The sequence below is a fragment of the Oryctolagus cuniculus genome, chromosome 5 (assembly GCF_964237555.1).
Source record: "Oryctolagus cuniculus chromosome 5, mOryCun1.1, whole genome shotgun sequence".
NCBI lineage: Eukaryota > Metazoa > Chordata > Mammalia > Lagomorpha > Leporidae > Oryctolagus > Oryctolagus cuniculus.
Window position 1 is genome coordinate 135,030,972 of NC_091436.1, and position 18,502 is coordinate 135,049,473.

An 18,502-nucleotide genomic window follows, 5' to 3' on the forward strand; every position below is an offset into this window, starting at 1 on the left:
GTCTGAATGTGCCTTTTCAAATTTTTAACCCCTCCCCAACGTGACCTCTGTGATTTCAGGTACTACTTGTGAGCAGTAGTCGCCATCCAGACCGATGGATTGTCCCTGGAGGAGGCATGGAGCCCGAGGAGGAGCCCAGTGTGGCAGCAGCCCGAGAAGTCTGTGAGGAGGTACGCATGAGGAGGAAGGGCACAGCTGTCCCTTAAGTTCCTGAGCCTGTCCTGCCTGTCTAGTGCTTTAATTTATCACCATCCACTGAGTAAGCACACTCAGGATCGCAGAAAGCTGGCTTTTTTGGTTTGTTTATGCCTTCTTGATTCAGGGGTGATTGAGCTGTGATGTGGTAATATTTATCAGGCTCTGTATGGAGGAAGAGAGCTGATAGTAATGGTTTTATCTGATTATATGGGACAGTCCTTTGTGACTTCCGATGGGTCTCTTCCAGCATTGCTGCTTTTACCTGTGGCAAAGATCAAGAATAAAATAGGGGTCAGTGCTGTGGTGCGGCGGGTTAAAGCCCTGGTCTGCAATGCGGGCATCCTGTATGGGTGCTGGTTCGAGTCTCGGCTGCTCCACTTCCTATCCCGCTCTCTGCTTTGGCCTGGGAAAGCAGTGGAAGATGGTCTAAATCCTTGGGCCCCTGCACCTGCATGGGAGACCCAGAAGAAGCTCCTGGCTCCTGGCTTTGGATCAGCACAGCTCCAGCCATTGCAGCCATCTGGAGAGTGAACCAGCGGATGGAAGACCTCTCTCTCTGTCTCTCTGTCTCTGTTTCTCTCTCTGTCTCTCTTTCTCTCTGTGCGTGCGCGCGCATGTGCATGTGTGTAACTCTGACTTTCAAATAAATAAGTGGATTAAGCCACTGCTTAGGTCTCCCATATCCCCTATCAGAGTGTGTGGTTCAAGTCCCTGGCACTGTGTAGTAAGTTAAGCCTCGGGTCTGGCGCTATGGCTCACTTGGTTAATCCTCCGCCTGCGGCGCCAGCATCCCATATGGGCACCAGGTTCTAGTCCCGGTTGCTCCTCTCCCAGTCCAGCTCTCTGCTGTGGCCCAGAAGGGCAGTGGAGGATGGCATGGGTGCTTTGGCCCCTATACCTGCATGGGAGATCAGGAAGAAGCACCTGGCTCCTGGCTTCGGATCGGTGCAGCGCCAGTCGTGGCAGCCATTTGGGGAGTGAACCAATGGAAGAAAGACCTTTCTCTCTGTCTCTCTCTCTCTCACTGTCTATAACTCTACCTGTCAAATAATAAAATAAAATAAAATAACATAACATAACATAACATAACATAATAGTTAAGCCTCTACCTACAGTGCTGGCATCACATATGGGCACCAGTTTGAGTCCCAGCTGCTTTGCCTCCCATTCAGCTCCCTGCTAATGCACCTGGGAAAAGCAGCAGAAGATGGCCTAAGTACTTGGACCCCTGCATCCAAGTGAGAGATCCAGAAGAAGCTCCTGGTTCCAGGGTTTGGCCTGGGCCAGTCCTGGCCATTGTGGCCATTTTGGGGAGTGAACCAGTGGATGGAAGATTCTCTCTCTGGCTTTCAAACACATAAATAAATCTTTGGGGGGGCGGGGAGTCCCACTATTCTGCTTCTGATTCAGCTTCCTGCTGATTCACCTGGGAGGCAGCAGATTGGGTCCCTGCCACCCATATGGGAGACCTGGGCTCTTGACTCTGGCCTGGCCCATCCCTGGCTGTTGCAGGTGTTTGAGGAATGAACCAGTAGGTGGAAGATCTCTTTGTCTGTCTCTCCCCTCTCTGTGTTATTCTGCCTTTCAAATAAATAATAAATCTAAAAAACAAAAACAAAAAAACAGAAAAAATCTTTAGGGTTTATTTTTTTTTTAAAGATTTATTTATTTGTTTAAAAGAGTGACACAAAGAGAGAAGGAGAGTCAGAGAGAGAGGTCTTCCATCTGCTGATTCACTCCCTGATTAGCCACAATGACCAGAGCTACACCGACCCAAAGCCAGGAGCTAGGAGCTTTTTCCAGGTCTCCCACATAGGTGCAGGGGCCCAAGGACTTGGGCCATCTTCTGCTGCTTTCCCAGGCCATAACAGAGAGCTGGATGGGAAGTGAAGCAGCCAGGACCTGAACTGGCACCCATATGGGAATGCCAGCACTGCAGGTGGTGGCTTTACCAAATATGCCACAGTGCCGGCCCCATAGAGTTTATTTTGTTAGAAATGTACTTACATTGGAATGTACTAATACGTGTTTATTTTATAATGTAAAAGACCAGATAAAATATAACTTTGAATTCAGATCCTTTATGCAGTCTGTGTTACAATTAGACTCTGTCATTATAAGGCAAAAGTAGCATAGACAATGCGTAACACAAACGAATGGATGTGGCTGTGTTCCAGTACAGCTTTATTTACAAATCCAGTACTGAGCTGTAATCCGTACAGAGTGTGGTTGTTGAAACATCAGCATCAGCCAGGAGCTTGTTGAAATGGAAACTCTCAGGCCCCAGTTGAGGCCTAGTGTATGTATAGCAGAGTCTGATTTTCTAGGCTCCCCAGCTGATTTTTAGAACCCACTTGCACTAGAGTGTGGAATTCTGACGAGTGTTCTGAGACTCCCTCCTGAAGGACTTGTGGAGAGAAATGCTCTCTGAGGGATGGATTCTGATTTGGCTGTCTCCACATCCATTCCAATCCCCTCTGATACAAAGAGACTTGAAAACAACAAAGGACTTTTCCCAGACTTGTAACAAATGCAGCTAAGTCTCCTTGGTGTGGTAGAGGTTTGCCCAGTGTAAAGCACTCGTACAAGACTGTTGCAGATAGCTCAAGGAGAGAAGCAGGTTCTGTTGTCAGGATAGCAGCCCTGTTGGCTTTGGTGGCACACACTTCGACAAGAGGAGATATGGTTCTGGAATTGGCAGCTGTGGGCTCAACTTTCTGTTTGGCTGAGTGCTTTATTTGGCAGGGTCTCGATCCATCCCAGAGACAGCCGGTCCTTTGGAAGCCCAGTTGTGCAGTATTTAGGAAGTTGTCCTAGAACCGTGGCCTGCAGTCTCTGTCTTTAGCTCTCCCAAAGATTCTGTAAATTCTTTTTATCCCTTAATAAATCTCTTAATCAGATTGCTTTCTACTGTCTGCAGTTAAGAATCTTGATTAGTTCAGATGCCCTGGGAGTGGTGACTGCCAGTCCTGTCAGTACTCCTGCTTGGCAGTGTTAACCTGCAGTGGGCTGCTAGGGCAGATTCCAGTTCAGATCCAGAAACTGTGCCTTCTGCATGGCTGTTGACTGAGATACAGAAATAAATAAATAAGGCACCTAAGTTTTGCTCTCAGTGCATTTTATTTTATTTATTTTTATTTTTATTTTTTTTGACAGGCAGAGTGGACAGTGAGAGAAGAGTCAGAGAGAAAGGTCTTCCTTTGCCGTTGGTTCACCCTCCAATGGCCGCCGTGGCCAGCGCGCTGTGGCCAGCGCACCGCGCTGATCCGATGGCAGGTGCCAGGAGCCAGGTGCTTCTCCTGGTCTCCCATGGGGTGCAGGACCCAAGCACTTGGACCATCCTCCGCTGCACTCCCTGGCCACAGCAGAGAGCTGGCCTGGAAGAGGGGCAACCAGGACAGAACCGGCACCCCACCTGGGACTAGAACCCGGAGTACTGGCGCCGCAGGCGGAGGATTAGCCTAGTGAGCCGCAGCGCCGGCCTCAGTGCATTTTAACATCTCATGGAGAATACAAAGCAAATTGGAAATTATAATTTGTAAAGTTAAGATTTGAAGGAGTAGTTAGTTCAGCGGCTAGAATAGCCACTTCTGGCACAAAGATTGGCTTCTAGGAAGTCATCTGTAAGGTTTTGGACTTGCTGATTTAAAATTATTCTATTTGGGAGCAAATGTTTGGCACAGTGTTTAGAATGTTGCTTGGAACACCCACATCACATTTTGGATTGCCTAGATATGAGTCCTGGCTCTATTCATAATTCCAGCTTCCTGCTAACACATACCCTAGGAGGCAGCAGGTTATGGCTCAGGCAGTGGGTCCCTGCCACCCCTGTGGGAGACTCAGATGGAGTTCTGGGCTCCTAGCTTCAGCCTGGCCTAGTCCCTGCTCCTGCAGGTATTTGGGGAGTGAACCAGCAGATGGAAGATCTCTGTCTTTATCTGTCTCTCTGCCTTTCAAATAAATGAAAATAAATTTAAGTACAAGTTTAAAATATGCAGCAGATTAAGCTGCCACCTGCAGTGCCTGCATCTCACAGTGGAGTGCCCATTCAAGCTCTCATCCAGCTTCCTGCTAATGCACCCAGGAAGGCAGTGGAAAATGGCCCAAGTCCTTGGGCTCCTAACACCCTGTGGGAGACCAGTGTGGAGTTCCTGGCTCCTGGCTTCAACCTGGCTCAACCCTGTTTGCCGTGGCCATTCAGAAAGTGAACCAGCAGATGGAAGATCCCTCTCCTCCTCTCTCCTCCTCTCATAAAACAGGAATGAAATACAGGGTGAACCTTTCTTTATTCTGAAGCAGATCAGACCCTATTTTCCTGTTGGGAATGAGAAATGCCTGAGGTACAGACAGGACTTGAGGGCCAAGTATGGCTCTGTGCTTTCTCTTCCTAAATTCTGGACATCATAACCTTTGGCCCCTTCTGGAGGATCCCAAAGATTTGACTGTTGAGTAAGCGTGGTAGGACCTGTTGGTGCATAATTTTGATTTAAATCCAATTGGCTTCTGTAGGTTTTTAGGTGCCTAAGACAAAAGTGATGTTTGACAGAGTTATGTTGCAAGTTTGGGTTCAGGCAGGTTGTTCCAAGACCTGAAATAGAATGATAGTTCTGGAGTAGAGAGAGAGGGCCAAGTTCAGAGACCTTGGTTGGAGAACTATGGCTGGAACCCAGTGGTTGTGCTTTTGTGGAACACGGTTTGGAGTTAGTGTGGGTCTCAGGGAAGCTGTTCTGTTGGGTGTTACAGTGGAATGGTCCGTGGGTTATACAGGTGCATCTGAGATGTAGAAAACTGGATGATGGCAGCAGGAAATGCTTATAAATGAGATGAGTCAGATTCTTTAAATATTCTCATACTGTATATAAGGTTATTAAGATTTTAAACTTAATATCACAAGTTGGAAATAAGTACTCAATTATACTTTTTAAAAATTTTATTTAAAGTCTCTCATTGTGGTGTAGTGGGGTAAGCCACTGCCTGCAATGCTGGCATCCCATGTGAGCACCGGTACATGTATCAGCTGCTCTCCTTCTGATCCACCTCCTGCTCATGCACCTGGGAAGGCAGTGGAGGATGGCCCAAGCGCTTGGGACCCTGCCACCCACATGGGAGACTCAGATGCAATTCCAGGCTCCTACTTCAGCCTGACCCACTCCCAGCCGTTGCAGCCATTTGGAGAGTGAACCAGCATATGGATGATCTTGCTCTCTTCTCTCCCCCTCCCTCTCTCCTTCTCTGTGTGTATGTGTGTGTCTGTAACTCTGCCTTTCAAATAAATATGTAAATCTTTTTTTTTTGTTTGTTTGTTTGTTTGTTTTGTTTTTGTTTTTGACAGGCAGAGTGGACAGTGAGAGAGAGAGACAGAGAGAAAGGTCTTCCTTTGCCGTTGGTTCACCCTCCAATGGCCGCCGCGGCTGGCGCGCTGCGGCCGGCGCACCGCGCTGATCCGATGGCAGGAGCCAGGAGCCAGGTGCTTCTCCTGGTCTCCCATGGGGTGCAGGGCCCAAGCACCTGGGCCATCCTCCACTGCACTCCCTGGCCACAGCAGAGAGCTGGCCTGGAAGAGGGGCAACCGGGACAGAATCCGGCGCCCCGACCGGGACTAGAACCCGGTGTGCCGGCGCCGCTAGGCAGAGGATTAGCCTAGTGAGCCGCGGCGCCGGCCAAATATGTAAATCTTAAAACCAACTTTTTAAAAATTTGAGAGGCAGAAAGAGACGGAACTCCCATCTACTGGTTCACTCCCCAGATGCCTGAAACTATTGGGAGTGGGCTGCGCTGAAGTAGGGAGCCAGCAACTCAATTACCTGAGCCATTGCTGATGCCTCCCAAGGTCCACACTAGCAGGAAGCTGGAGTCTGGAGTTGGAGCCAGGAATCAAACCCAGGTACTTTGATGTGGGACACAGACTTCTTAACCACTAAATGCCTACTTCTCAAAGAATACAAATTTGAGGTTATAAGGCTGGCAGTCGGGGCTGGTGTTGTGGTTAAGCTGCCGCTTGTGATGCTGGCATCCCATATGGATGCCAGTTCAAGTTACAGCTGTTCCACTTCCAACTCCCTGCTAATAAACCTTAAATGAAAAAAAAAAAAAAAGATTGACAGTCTAATGCTTCACAGTCTTATAAGCATTTCAAAATCATAAAATATGTCTGGGCTCTTTTATAAGAAAAATTTATACTGTGATTTTCATTTTTATGAAACATTCCTATATTTAATTCTAAATATTTCCAGGACTGAAAGATGCTTAACCCCCCCAAAAAACACTAGAGACTGGTAATCGTGATTGACCCTGTTTACTCTCACTCCATTAAGACTCCAAAACTTGGCTGGCGCCGCGGCTCACTTGGCTAATCCTCCGCCTGTGGTGCCGGCACCCTGGGTTCCAGTCCTGGTTGGGGTGCCAGATTCTGTCCCGGTTGCTCCTCTTCCAGTCCAGCTCTCTGCTGTGGCCCCGGGGAGGCAGTGGAGGATGGCCCAAGTGCTTGGGCCCTGCACCCACATGGGAGACCAGGAGAAGCACCTGGCTCCTGGCTTTGGATCGCCGCAGCGCGATGGCATCGTAGCAGCCATTTGGGGGGGTGAACCAATGGAAGGACGACCTTTCTCTGTCTCTCTCTCACTGTCCACTCTGCCTGTCCAAAAAAAAAAAAAAAAAGTTGATGAGAGAGAGAGAGATGATATCGTCCATCCATTGGTTCACTCCCCAGATGACCACATCTGTCAGCCCAGGGCCAGGCCGAAGCCAGGAACTTCTTCCACATCTCCCACATGGGTGGCTGGGCCCAGGTACTTGGCCCATCTTCTGCTACTTTCCCAGGCCATTAACAGGGAGCTGGATCAAAAGTGGAGCAGCCGGGACTTGAACCAGCACCCATACAGGATGCTGGCATTGCATGCGACAGCCCAATCCACTATGACACAATGCCAACCCCTTCCTCAAATTTTTAGTACACTGCCATACGTAAAATAAAAACGTCACAGCAGGTATGTGTGGTTTCATTCACCTTTGTTGAAGATAGTTTTCCATTGTCTAGCTACCTTAATACAATATCCTAAGGTTGCCTTCCTCAGCTGTTCAGAACTGTTTTCAGTGATCTCTGGCCCCAACTAATCGACCTCACAACAGTCCATCAGGAACTTAATGTAACCCTTCTTGATCCCATCTGTATTTTCAGGTACGAACATAGGAAATGCCATAATGATTTTATTTTTAAAATCTGTTTTCTCATCCTGGTTCTGTAGCATGCAGTCTCTGTCCTGCAAAGAATGGTTGTGTTCTTTTATACATGTGTGTATCATAGCAGCCAAAAGTCCATATGGTATCTCAGAACTGTTTCTAACGGGAAAGTTCCTCACGTCTCTTGTTATACAGGAGGAGAACATTTTTTTTAAGTCTGTGTCTACTTGGAATAATTTAAGAAATTATTTTTGTTACTCTTTTTATAGCTTATAAATGTTTGGCTCTATTTGGAGTTAGGGAAAAGCTATGGCTCAGTGTGACTGTGTTGTATTTTCTTTTTTTTTTTTTTTAAGATTTATTTATTTATTTGAAAGAATTACACAGAGAGAGGAGAGGTAGAGGGAGAAGGGGAGAGAGAGAGAGAGACGGGGGGGGGGGGGTCTTCCATCTGATGGTTCACTCCCCAGTTGGCCGCAACGGCCGGAGCTGTGCCGATCGGAAGCCAGGAGCCAGGAGCTTCTTCCCGGTCTTCCATGTGGGCACAGGGACCCAAGGACTTGGGCCATCTTCCACTGCTTTCCCAGGCCATAGCAGAGAGTTAGACAGGAAGTGGAGCAGCCGAGTCTTGAACCAGTGCCCATATGGGATGCAGGCGCTTCAGGCCAGGGCGTTAACCTACTGTGCCATAGTGCCACCCCCTGCCTTTTTTTTTTCTTTTTAAAGATTTATCTATTTATTTGAAAGGCAGAGTTACCGAGAGGGAACAATATCTTCCATTTGCTGGTTCACTCCCCAAATGGCCACAACTGGGGCTGGTCCAGGCAGAAATGAGGATCTGAAACTCCATCCTGGTCTCCTGTGGGTGCAGGGGCCCAAGGGCAATCTTCCCCTGCCTTCCCAGGTGTATTAGCAGGAAGTTGGATCAGAAGTGGAGCAGCCAGGACTTGAACCAGTGCCCATATGGGATGCAAGGGATGGCTTAACCCATTGTGTCACAATGCCACCCCGACCGTGTTGTATTTTCATCTTTTTTTTTTTTTTTTAAGATTTATTTATTGGTTTATTTGAGAAGTAACAGAGAGGAAGAGACAGAGAGAAAGGTATTTCATCGGCTGGTTCACTCCCCAAATGGCCACAATGGCTGGAGCTGATCCAATCTGGAGCAGAGAGCCAGGAGCTGCTTTTATGTCTCCCACGTGGGTGCAGGGACCATATGGGATGCCAGCATTCCAGGTGGCGGCTTCACTAGCTGTACCGTAAAATGGTTCCCAGAAGCATGAATATTTAAAATCCGGAACTTGAATCACAAAATATATATCATTCAGTAACAAAGCTTAAAATATGAATAACCTATCAAGAATGTTTTCAGTTATTTTGATATAAGCGAAACAGTTTTGGGGAATTATGAAGGAAGTAATTTTGTAGACTGGGGTCTCCAACTCATCAGCTTGTAGAGGAGCAGACAGACAGTTGACGTGGGTGAGGTTCTGACCTAATGAGGAGAACCTGTCCTAGCTGGGAGGTGGCCTCTGCTGAGACTCTGCCAGTAATTGTCAAGATGAGACCCATTGTGTAGGATTAAAACATCATGTTGGAGACTGACATTTGGCACAGCAGTTAGCATAACCTTTGGGATTCCGCATCCCATATTGGAGTACTTGTGTTTAAGTTCCAGCCCCTTCTCTGATTATAGCTTCCTGCTAATGTGCACTCTGGGAGGTAGCAGGTAATGGCTCAGGTGGTTGGGTCTGGGAGACAAAGATTGACTTCCAGGCTCCTGGCTTTGTCCTGGCCCACCTCCAGCTGTTGGTTGGCATTTCAGGAGAGGATCACTGGGTTGAAGATCTTTCTCTCTCTCTGCCTTTCAAATAAATTTTAGAAATATTCTTAATGTGTCTTCTAAAGTAAAATCTTCAAAATGTTAATGTAATATATGTATATGGATTAAAAGACAGTAATGGTGGGCTGGTGCCGTGGCTCAATAGGCTAATCCTCCACCTAGCAGCGCCGGCACACCGGGTTCTAGTCCCGGTTGGGGCGCCGAATTCTGTCCCGGTTGCCCCTCTTCCAGGCCAGCTCTCTGCTGTGGCCCGGGAAGGCAGTGGAGGATGGCCCAAGTGCTTGGGCCCTGCACCCCATGGGAGACCAGGATAAGCACCCGGCTCCTGCCTTCGGATCAGCGTGGGGCGTCAGCCACAGCGCGCCAGCCGTGGTGGCCATTGGAGGGTGAACCAACGGCAAAGGAAGACCTTTCTTTCTGTCTCTCTCTCTCACTATCCACTCTGCCTGTCAAAAAAAAAAAAAAAAAAAAAAGACATTAATGGACTGGCACTGTAGTTGTAGTACAGTGGGTGAGGCCGCCTGTAATGCTGGCATCCCATGTGAGTGCAGATTCAAGTTCTGGCTGCTCCACTTATGCAGCTCCCTACTAATGCTCCTGGGAAAGCAGTAGAAGAGGGCCCAAATATTTGGGCTCTTGCCATCCTTGAGGGAGACCTGTATGGAGTCCCAGGCTACTGGCTTTGGCCTGGACCAGCCCTGGCTATTGCAGCCATTTGGGCGGTGGACCAGCAGATGGAGGGTCTGTCTGTCTGTCTGTCTCTCTCCCTCCCCCCCACCCTCTGTTTCTCCCCTACTCTATAATTTTGTCTTTCAAATCATAAATAAATAAATATTTTTTTAAAAAGACCTTAACGATCATAGTGGTAGTATGTTCTAGGTCTTTACTTACTTTACATTGAACTGTGTACCCATCAACTACAATCTCATAGAAGGAAAGAGTTTTCTTTTTTCAGTCTCCTAATTAATAAGTGAAGGCTAGTAAAGATTTTAAACCTTGTGACTATTTCACTGTTTAATGGAAATGTTAAAATGAGAAAATCTATCTAGATGTAAATGCTGGAAATAGAGAGATTGTGAGTCAACCCCATTTATTTGTTTATCAACAGGTGTTGTTTAGATGCTTTTCTCCAAATTTCCATTATTTAATAAGAATTTTAAAATACATGAATATGAATTGCTAGTAACGTTCAAGTGTGGTTGTATGTACCCAGTAAATTTATCTTAAAAATAGGTACAAAATAGGCAAAGGATTTTTCCATGTGTTTGACATTTTCAAAATAAAAAGGTGGGGCGAAAAGAGGCACAAATATTTTGATATGCCCACCATATTCAAGAGTCTAAGCTGGAGACCATGAAGTACCATGAATGATAGCTGTCACTGTACCAAGACAGGCCATTTGTCCACTTAACCTTGGTGTACATTTCATGTGAGGAACCATCTTTATCCTGCTCTCCCAGGTAAAGCATATGCGTACACAGAAATATAACAAAAAAATTTACAACTTATTGTTAGAAAAAATAATTCTGACTCTCTGAAGTGAACAGAGAAAATGTGTAAAATCTGGTGCAAGACAGCTTTACATTGGAGAAGAGAGTGGTTCTCAACGGATGTTTGGTGTTACCTTTCAGGCCTGTAAGTCAGTTGGTATTGAATCTCCTGTTTCTGGCAGCTGAGAACTTAGCAAAGGTCCTCCCCTCTCAGTTACAGTTCAGAGATGAAAGGAAACTTTGGCACAGATGTGGCTTCCAGTGATGTGTCTGGCTGAGGTGCAGTTCTGATGATCCTCTGCTCACATAGCTGGGCATGCTTCACCTCTGGCCCCAGGGCATGGACACTTCTCTCAGACAGTTCTGCTCCAGGGCTCCTAGAAGATGGTTGCTCCTGGGTCATTACCATGATTACTTCTGGAATCATCCTGAAGATGTTTGCATTTTTAGAGACTATCATTCCAGCCTTTGCAAAAACTGTTATAAAAATTTATTTTCGGCTGGCGCCGCGGCTCACTAGGCTAATCCTCCGCCTTGCGGCGCTGCACACCAGGTTCTAGTCCCGGTTGGGGCGCTGGATTCTGTCCCGGTTGCCCCTCTTCCAGGCCAGCTCTCTGCTGTGGCCAGGGAGTGCAGTGGAGGATGGCCCAAGTGCTTGGGCCCTGCACCCCATGGGAGACCAGGATAAGTACCTGGCTCCTGCCATCGGATCAGTGCGGTGCACTGGCCGCAGCGCGCTGGCCGCGGTGGTCATTGGAGGGTGAACCAACGGCAAAGGAAGACCTTTCTTTCTGTCTCTCTCTCTCACTGTCCACTCTGCCTGTCAAAAAAAAATTTTTTTTTTCATTTTATTTGAAAGACAAAGGGAAGAGAAATCATTTGTCTCCTGGTTCATTCTTCAAATGGTTGTAGCAGCCAGGAGTGGGCCAAGCTGAAGCCAGGAGCATGGAACTCCATCTGGGTCTCCCACATGGATGGCAGGAACCCAGGTACTTGAGCCATTCAGGGTGTACATTAGCCGGAAGCTGGGTCAGAAGCTGAGTAACTGGGACGTGAACCAGGCACTCTGATGTGGTATACAGATGTCCTAACTGGTGTCCTAATTGCTGAGCCAGACATCTACCCAAAAAAAGTCTTATTAATTTATGAAAAGTGTCATGTGATTTATATTTGTGTTAGTGACCATTTTAGTCTAAATATTTAGGGTTTTTAACTAGGAATATCTATTGGGGTGCTCTGTAAAATATTAACCTTAAAAATAGAAAGGAGGACCAGCATTGTGGCATAGCAGGTTGGGGCACTGCCTGTGCTGGCATCCCATAAGGGCCTGATTCAAGACCAAGCTGCTCCACTTCCAATCCAAATCTCTGCTAAAAGCCTGGGAGAGGGGCCAGTGCTGTGGCATAGTTGGTAAAGCTGCTGCCTGCAGTGCTGGCATCCCGTGTGGATACCAGTTTGAGTCCTGGCTGCTCCTCTTCTGATTCAGCTCTTTGCTATGGCCTGGGAAAGCAGTCCACGATGGCTGAAGTCCTTGGGCCCTTGTACCCTCAGAGGAGACCCGGAAGAAGCTCCTGGCTCCTGGCTCCTGGCTTTAGATAGGCACATCTCCCACCATTGCACCCATCTGGGAGTGAACCAGCAGATGGAGGATCTCTCTCTGCCTCTGCCTCTGTCTCTCTGTACCTCTACCTTTCAAATAAATAAATATTAAAAAAAAATAAATTTAAAATAAAGGCCTAGGAAAAGCAGCAGAAGTTGGCCCAAGTACTTGCATCCCTGCCACACATGGGAGACCCAGATGAAGCTCCTGGCTCCTGGCTTTGAACTGGCCTATCCCTGGCCATTGCGACCATTTGGGAAGTGAACCAGTGAATGCAAGATATGTCTCTTCTCTCTTTGTGTGTGTGTGTGTGTGTGTGTGTCTGTGTCTGTGTCTGTCTGTCTTTCCCTTCCTTTATGTAATTCTGCCTTTCAAGTAAATAAATTCATCTTTAAAAAAATAGAAACAATAAGGGCTGACATTGTGCTATAGCGGTTTAAGCCACTGCTTCAGATGCTGCTGTCCCATATGAGTGCTAGTTCAAGATTTGACTGCTCCATTTCTGATCCAGCTCCCTGGTAATGTGCCAGAGAAAGCAGCAGAAGATGACCCAAGTACTTGGACTCCTGCCACCCATGTGGGAGACTCAGATGGAGTTTCAGGCTCTTGACTTCAGCCTGGCCCAGCCCCAGCTATTGTGGCCATTTGGGTAGTGAACCAGTGAATGGAAGATTTCTCTCTCCACCTCCTCCCATCCTGTAACTCTGTCTTTCAAACAAATCTTTAAGAAAAAATAGAAATGATATAACCTGAACAAGGCTTTTATTCTTACGGCTTTAAAGTGCTCCTTCTAAGTACTCAGTGATGCTGCTAAGTGTAGCCAAGTTCGATCATTTGATTAACCTGGTGCCAAATGTAGCTTACAATTTTTCTGATTAGAAAAATAATTGTGTTCCTTGTAGAATGAAGAGGCAAAGCACAAAGAAGATGCTCACATCTTGGTTTGGTTTAATTGTTCTTGGTATCCTTTAACTTGTTTTCTCCTCCCGTATATTTCTGGTAATTTAGTCTGCAACAGTGCCTTCCAGTACAACTTTCTGAAGTGGTAGAAGTGTTCTTTATTTTATCTACCATTGTGGTAGTCACTAGCTTTACGTGGCTAGTTGGAATAATTAAAATTTAATAAAACTTAATATTCATTTTCATAGTTACACTAGTGCCAATAGCTCTGTGTGTACAGTGGTCGCTAGTTTGAACAGCACAGCTTTTGAGGCTTCAGTAGGTTCAGGGTATACATTTTTGATGAATTGCTGTGTACTTCCTAATGCTTTATGTCACCTTGCCTTGCTGCTAGTGATAAACAGTTTGACCGGGTAATTCGTGGTCTCTTCATGGTAGCAGTATATTTCTCCCTACAAAATAAAGTTAGTCAGTAATCTGTGCAGCTGTTCCACTCTAATATCCTGACCGCCACAGCCCCTATAGTCTTACCAAATACCACTTTGGACTCATGTATTTTGCTTTTTTCAGTGTGTTATTAGCCATAGTCATTATCCTCTTTGCTTTAATAGCCCCAGATCCAGCCAGTGTGTACCCGTCTGAGCAACCTCCTGTGTGCTTTCAGTGTTTTATGGTGCAATAAGATGTTCCAGGATGACCTTGACCTTTCCTGTCTCAGGCCTTTTTTTTTTTTTTTTTTTTTTTTTAAGATTTATTTATTTACTTGAAAGTCAGAATTAGGCAGAGAGAGAGAGAGGTCTTCCATCCGCTGGTTCACTCCCCAGATGGCCGCAACGGCTGGAGCTGCGCCAATCTGAAGCCAGGAGCCAGGAGCTTCTGGATCTAACACGCAAGTGCAGGGGCCCAAGGATTTGGGCCATCCTCCACTGCTTTCCCAGGCCATAGCAGAGAGCTGGATCAGAAGTGGAGCAGCCAGGACTCGAACTAGCACCCGTATGGGATGCCAGCACTGCAGGCTTTACCTGCTACGCCACAGCGCCAGCCCCGTCTGATACCTCCTTTAATCAGCCATTTTAGGGAGTTTCCTTTTAGTGGGGAATGGTATAGAAACCTAGTTTAAGGTGCTTGGTGTGCTCACTGCTACTGGGTTGTAATTGATCCTAGGGCCTTTTTGTGAACGGAAATAGAAGGCATTTTAAAATATTTGTATCTTTTAAAAAATGTTTACTTATTTGAAAGAGGGAGAGACACGGGCACCTCATCAAGGTCTCCCACGTGGGCCTGGGCAATGGGGCCATCTTCCCACTGCTTTTCCCTGGCCATTAGCAGGTAGCTGGATCAGCAGTAGAACAACTAGAGCACAGACCAGCACCCATATGGGATGCCAGTGTCTCAGGCAGCAACTTTACCCACTATGCCATTATACTGGCCTCTGTATCTGTTTTGTTTTTTAAGATTTGTACATTTATTTTTTTTGAAAGACAGAGTTACAGAGAGGCAGAGGCAGAGAGAGAGAGAGAGAGAATGTGAGTCTTCTATCCACTGATTCACTCCCCAAATAGCCGCAATGGGTGGAGCTGGGTTGATCTGAAGCCAGGAGCTTCTTCCTGGTCTCCCATGCAGGTGCAGGGGCCCAATGACTTGTACCATCTTCTGCTGCTTTCCCAGGCCATAGCAGAGAGCTGGATCGGAAGTATAGCAGCCGGGACTCAAACTGGCGCCCATGTGGGATGCCGGCACTTGCAGGCGGCGGCTTTACCTGCTATACCACAGCTCTGGCCCCTGCTCTACTTCTTATCCAGCTCCCTGCTGAAGTTCCTGGGAAAGCAGCAGAAGATAGCCCAAGTATTTGGGTCCCTGCACCCACATGGAAGACCTAAATGAAGCTCCTGGCTCCTGACTTTGGACTGGCCCAGCTCTGACTATTGTGGCCATTTGGGAAGTGAACCAGTGGATGGAAGATCTGTTTCTGTTTCTTCCTCCATCTCTCTCTCTCTCTCTCTCTCTCTCTCTCTCTGTGTGTGTGTGTGTGTGTGTGTGTAACTCTGCCTTATAAATAAATAAATATATTTTTTAAAATAGTTGTGAAATGTAGTGTTGTAAAACGGTACGTACCAGTAAAGCTTTATTTGGCTTGTAACCTATTTATGTGGAGTCTGAGGTTGGAATGGAAACACCAGTATTATCAAGAGAAACATTATAGAGCCTGAGAATGGATTCTCAATGATTTAATGTGGACCTGTTGGATTTTTGGGGGCGGGGGTACTGGTAGAGTGGCTTGGCTTTTGGTGCTAATTTGGATTGTCTCACAAGTTAATCTGGGTCAGTTTGAGTGGTGGTAGATGAGGAAACAATTCGGGAGGAACTACTTGCTCTGCTAGGAGGTTGTCACTTAGCTTTTCTTTGAAAACCTGTGTTACAGTTTGACTCACATTGGGGCAGTGGCTGCTATCAACTAGCCCACCCTACCCCTTGCTACCTGGGGTCCTTTCTTGAGTTTTTCAGTTCAGCCACCACATTTTATGGAAGTATGCATGATTCTCATGCTGCTGAGTGCTTAACCCATCATCCCATTCTAATGTAAGTTTCAGATGTACTTTGTTGTATGTTTTTATTCAGTGTAGGCATTCTAAGAACAGAAAAGTAAAGAGAACAGTATTTAAATTTTTTGTTCTTGCGACTGGTAACATTTTGATGTCTTTCCTTTTATGTGAGTTTTTACCATCTCAGCTATAGGCTTCTTACAGTTATCTTCAAATATGAGACAGGAAAGTTAGCTGGGAGGTCTGTGTACAACCTAAAATATAGGTTGTTCATGCGCATAAAGAAGCAGTTCATGCAAGATATCTGTCACAACTTTAGTAACAGCAGAAAATTGAAAGCAATCTTAAGTTTCCATCAGTACGAGAATGGTGGTGTCATTTGTGGCACATTCATAGTATGTGCTGCCATCCACAGTTTAAACATAATACAGGAAATCTATGTATCCCAGCATGAAGAGTCTTTCTAAGATAGGCAGTTAAATGAAATGGCAGGGGTGACCCCACTTTTTTTTTTTTTTTTTTTTTTTTTTTTTTGGACATACAGATTTATAGACAGTGAGAGAAAGAGAGAGAAAAAGGTCTTCCTTTTTCATTGGTTCACCCCCCCGCAATGGCCGCTGCGGCCGGCACACCGCGCTGATCCGAAGCCAGGAGCCAGGTGCTTTTCCTGGTCTCCCATGCAGGTGCAGGGCCCAAGCACTTGGGCCATCCTCCACTGCACTTCCGGGCCACAGCAGAGAGCTGGCCTGGAAGGGGGGCAACCGGGACAGAATCTGGCGCCCCAACCGGGACTAGACCCCGGTGTGCCTGTGCCGCAGGCAGAGGATTAGCCTATTGAGCCACAGCACTGGCCTAGAATCTATTTTATCTGCTAGTATCTAATAAAACTTTAAACAGAAATAATCGCTGTTAATCTCATGCTTTCTGAGAAAAGAATTCAGACAGTGTGCAGCCATGCTTCGTAATATCTGGGTTCTTGGCATAAAGAGCCAAAGACGGAGCAGAGTAGTGTTGGAGAAATTGTTTGAAAGGCAGAATTAGAGAGAGAGGGAGAGAAAGTGCTTCTATCCGCTGATTCACTCCCCAAATGGCCACAACAGCCAAGGCTGGGCCAGACCAAAGCCAGGAGCCAGAAACTTCCCTTGGAGGTCTCCCACGTGGGTGCCAGGGCCCAAGAACCTAGGTCACCTTCCACTACTCTCTCTCTCTTTTTTTTTTTTTCTTCCCCAAAGGTACTTATAGGCAGAGAGAAAGGTCTTCCTTTCGTTGGTTCACCCCTCAAATGGCCGCTACGGCTGGTGCTGTGCCAATCCAAAGCCAGGAGCCAGGTGCTTCTTCCTGGTCTCCCATGCGGGTGCAGGAGCCCAAGCGCCTGGGCCATCCTCCACTGCCCTCTCGGGCCACAGCAGAGAGCTGGACTGGAAGAGGAGTAACTGGGACTAGAACCTGGTGCCATATGAGATGCCAGCGCTGCAGGCAGAGGACCAATCAAGTGAGCCACGGTGCCAGCCACCCACTACTTTCACAGGCGCATTAGCAGGGAGCTGGATCAGAAATGGAGCAGCTAGGACTCAAACTGGTGCCCACATGGGATGCCAGTGACACAGGGCACAGCTTTGCCCACTACATCACTGCACTGGCTGTGATTTTTGTCTTGCATCTGAAGTTTCTTTGCTTATTCCTCTTCAACTGTCAACCTGTTAATGTTGAATACCCTGGAATTCAGCCCCTTGTCTCATTTATTCCTTGGTGGTCTCACCCATTCTCAAACCTTTAAATAGAGTAGGTAGGAAGTTTAGATAGTGTGTGGGTAGAAAGATGGATGCAAGAGTCTTCCATTCTGAACCACAACTTCCCTTAATCAGCCTCTTGGGGATTTCCCTGTGGTGTCCAGCAGAAACTCAGTATGTATAAACCTTGATTCACTCCCTTCCCCAAACCTGCCCTTCCAGTCTTCCCATCTCAATAAATGGCAACTCCATCTTTCGGTTGCTTAACCTAGACTACTGGAGGTCATCCTGGTTTCTTCTTTTCTTACCTGCAATATCCAGTTCTTCAGCTAATCCTGTTTGGAATAACAGCTGAAAGCTCTCTCTTCAGAATACAAATAGGGGCCGGCCGGAGCTGTGGCACAGCAGGTTAACGCCCTGGCCTGAAGTGCTGGCATTCCATATGGGCACTAGTTCGAGACCTGGCTGCTCCACTTCTGATCTAGCTCTCTGCTATGGCCTGGGAAAGCAGTAGAGAATGGCCCAAGTCCTTGGGCCCCTGCACCCGCATGGAAGACCCGGAGGAAGCTCCTGGCTCCTGGCTTCAGATTGATGCAGCTCGGACCATGGCGGCCAAATGGGGAGTGAACCATTGGATGGAATACCCTTCTCTCTCTCTCTTTCTGCCTCTCCTCTCTCTGTGTAACTCTGACTTTCAAATAAATAAATAAATCTTTAAAAAAAAAAAAAAAAGAATACAAATAGCCAGAATCTTAACTACTTCTTACTGTCTCCATCGCTGTCATCCTGGTCCAAGCCACCATCACCTCTCACCTTGATTCTTCTCTTGCCCCTCACCAAACCGCCTTCAGTCTGTTTCCAACAAAGCAGGCAAAATGATCCTATTGAAAAAAAAAACCAGGTCTGATCACGTCCCTGATAGGCTTTCTAAGTGGAAGCTCTTATGTTGGCATGTGACCTGGCTCCCTGCGGTCTTCCTCTCTCTCTCACCAGCTACAGCCATCTTCTAACAGCAGGCC

General features: G+C 46.9%; 1 protein-coding gene across 1 annotated transcript in view; it reads left to right on the top strand.

Moving 5' to 3' along the window:
- NUDT3 (nudix hydrolase 3) overlaps positions 1-18,502 on the top strand; it is a 106,015-nt gene that overhangs the window by 55,415 nt on the left and 32,098 nt on the right. The window contains exon 2 of the mRNA XM_051854821.2: positions 60-170. Coding sequence (XP_051710781.1) covers positions 60-170 — 111 coding nt within the window. The remainder of the gene's footprint in view (positions 1-59; positions 171-18,502) is intronic.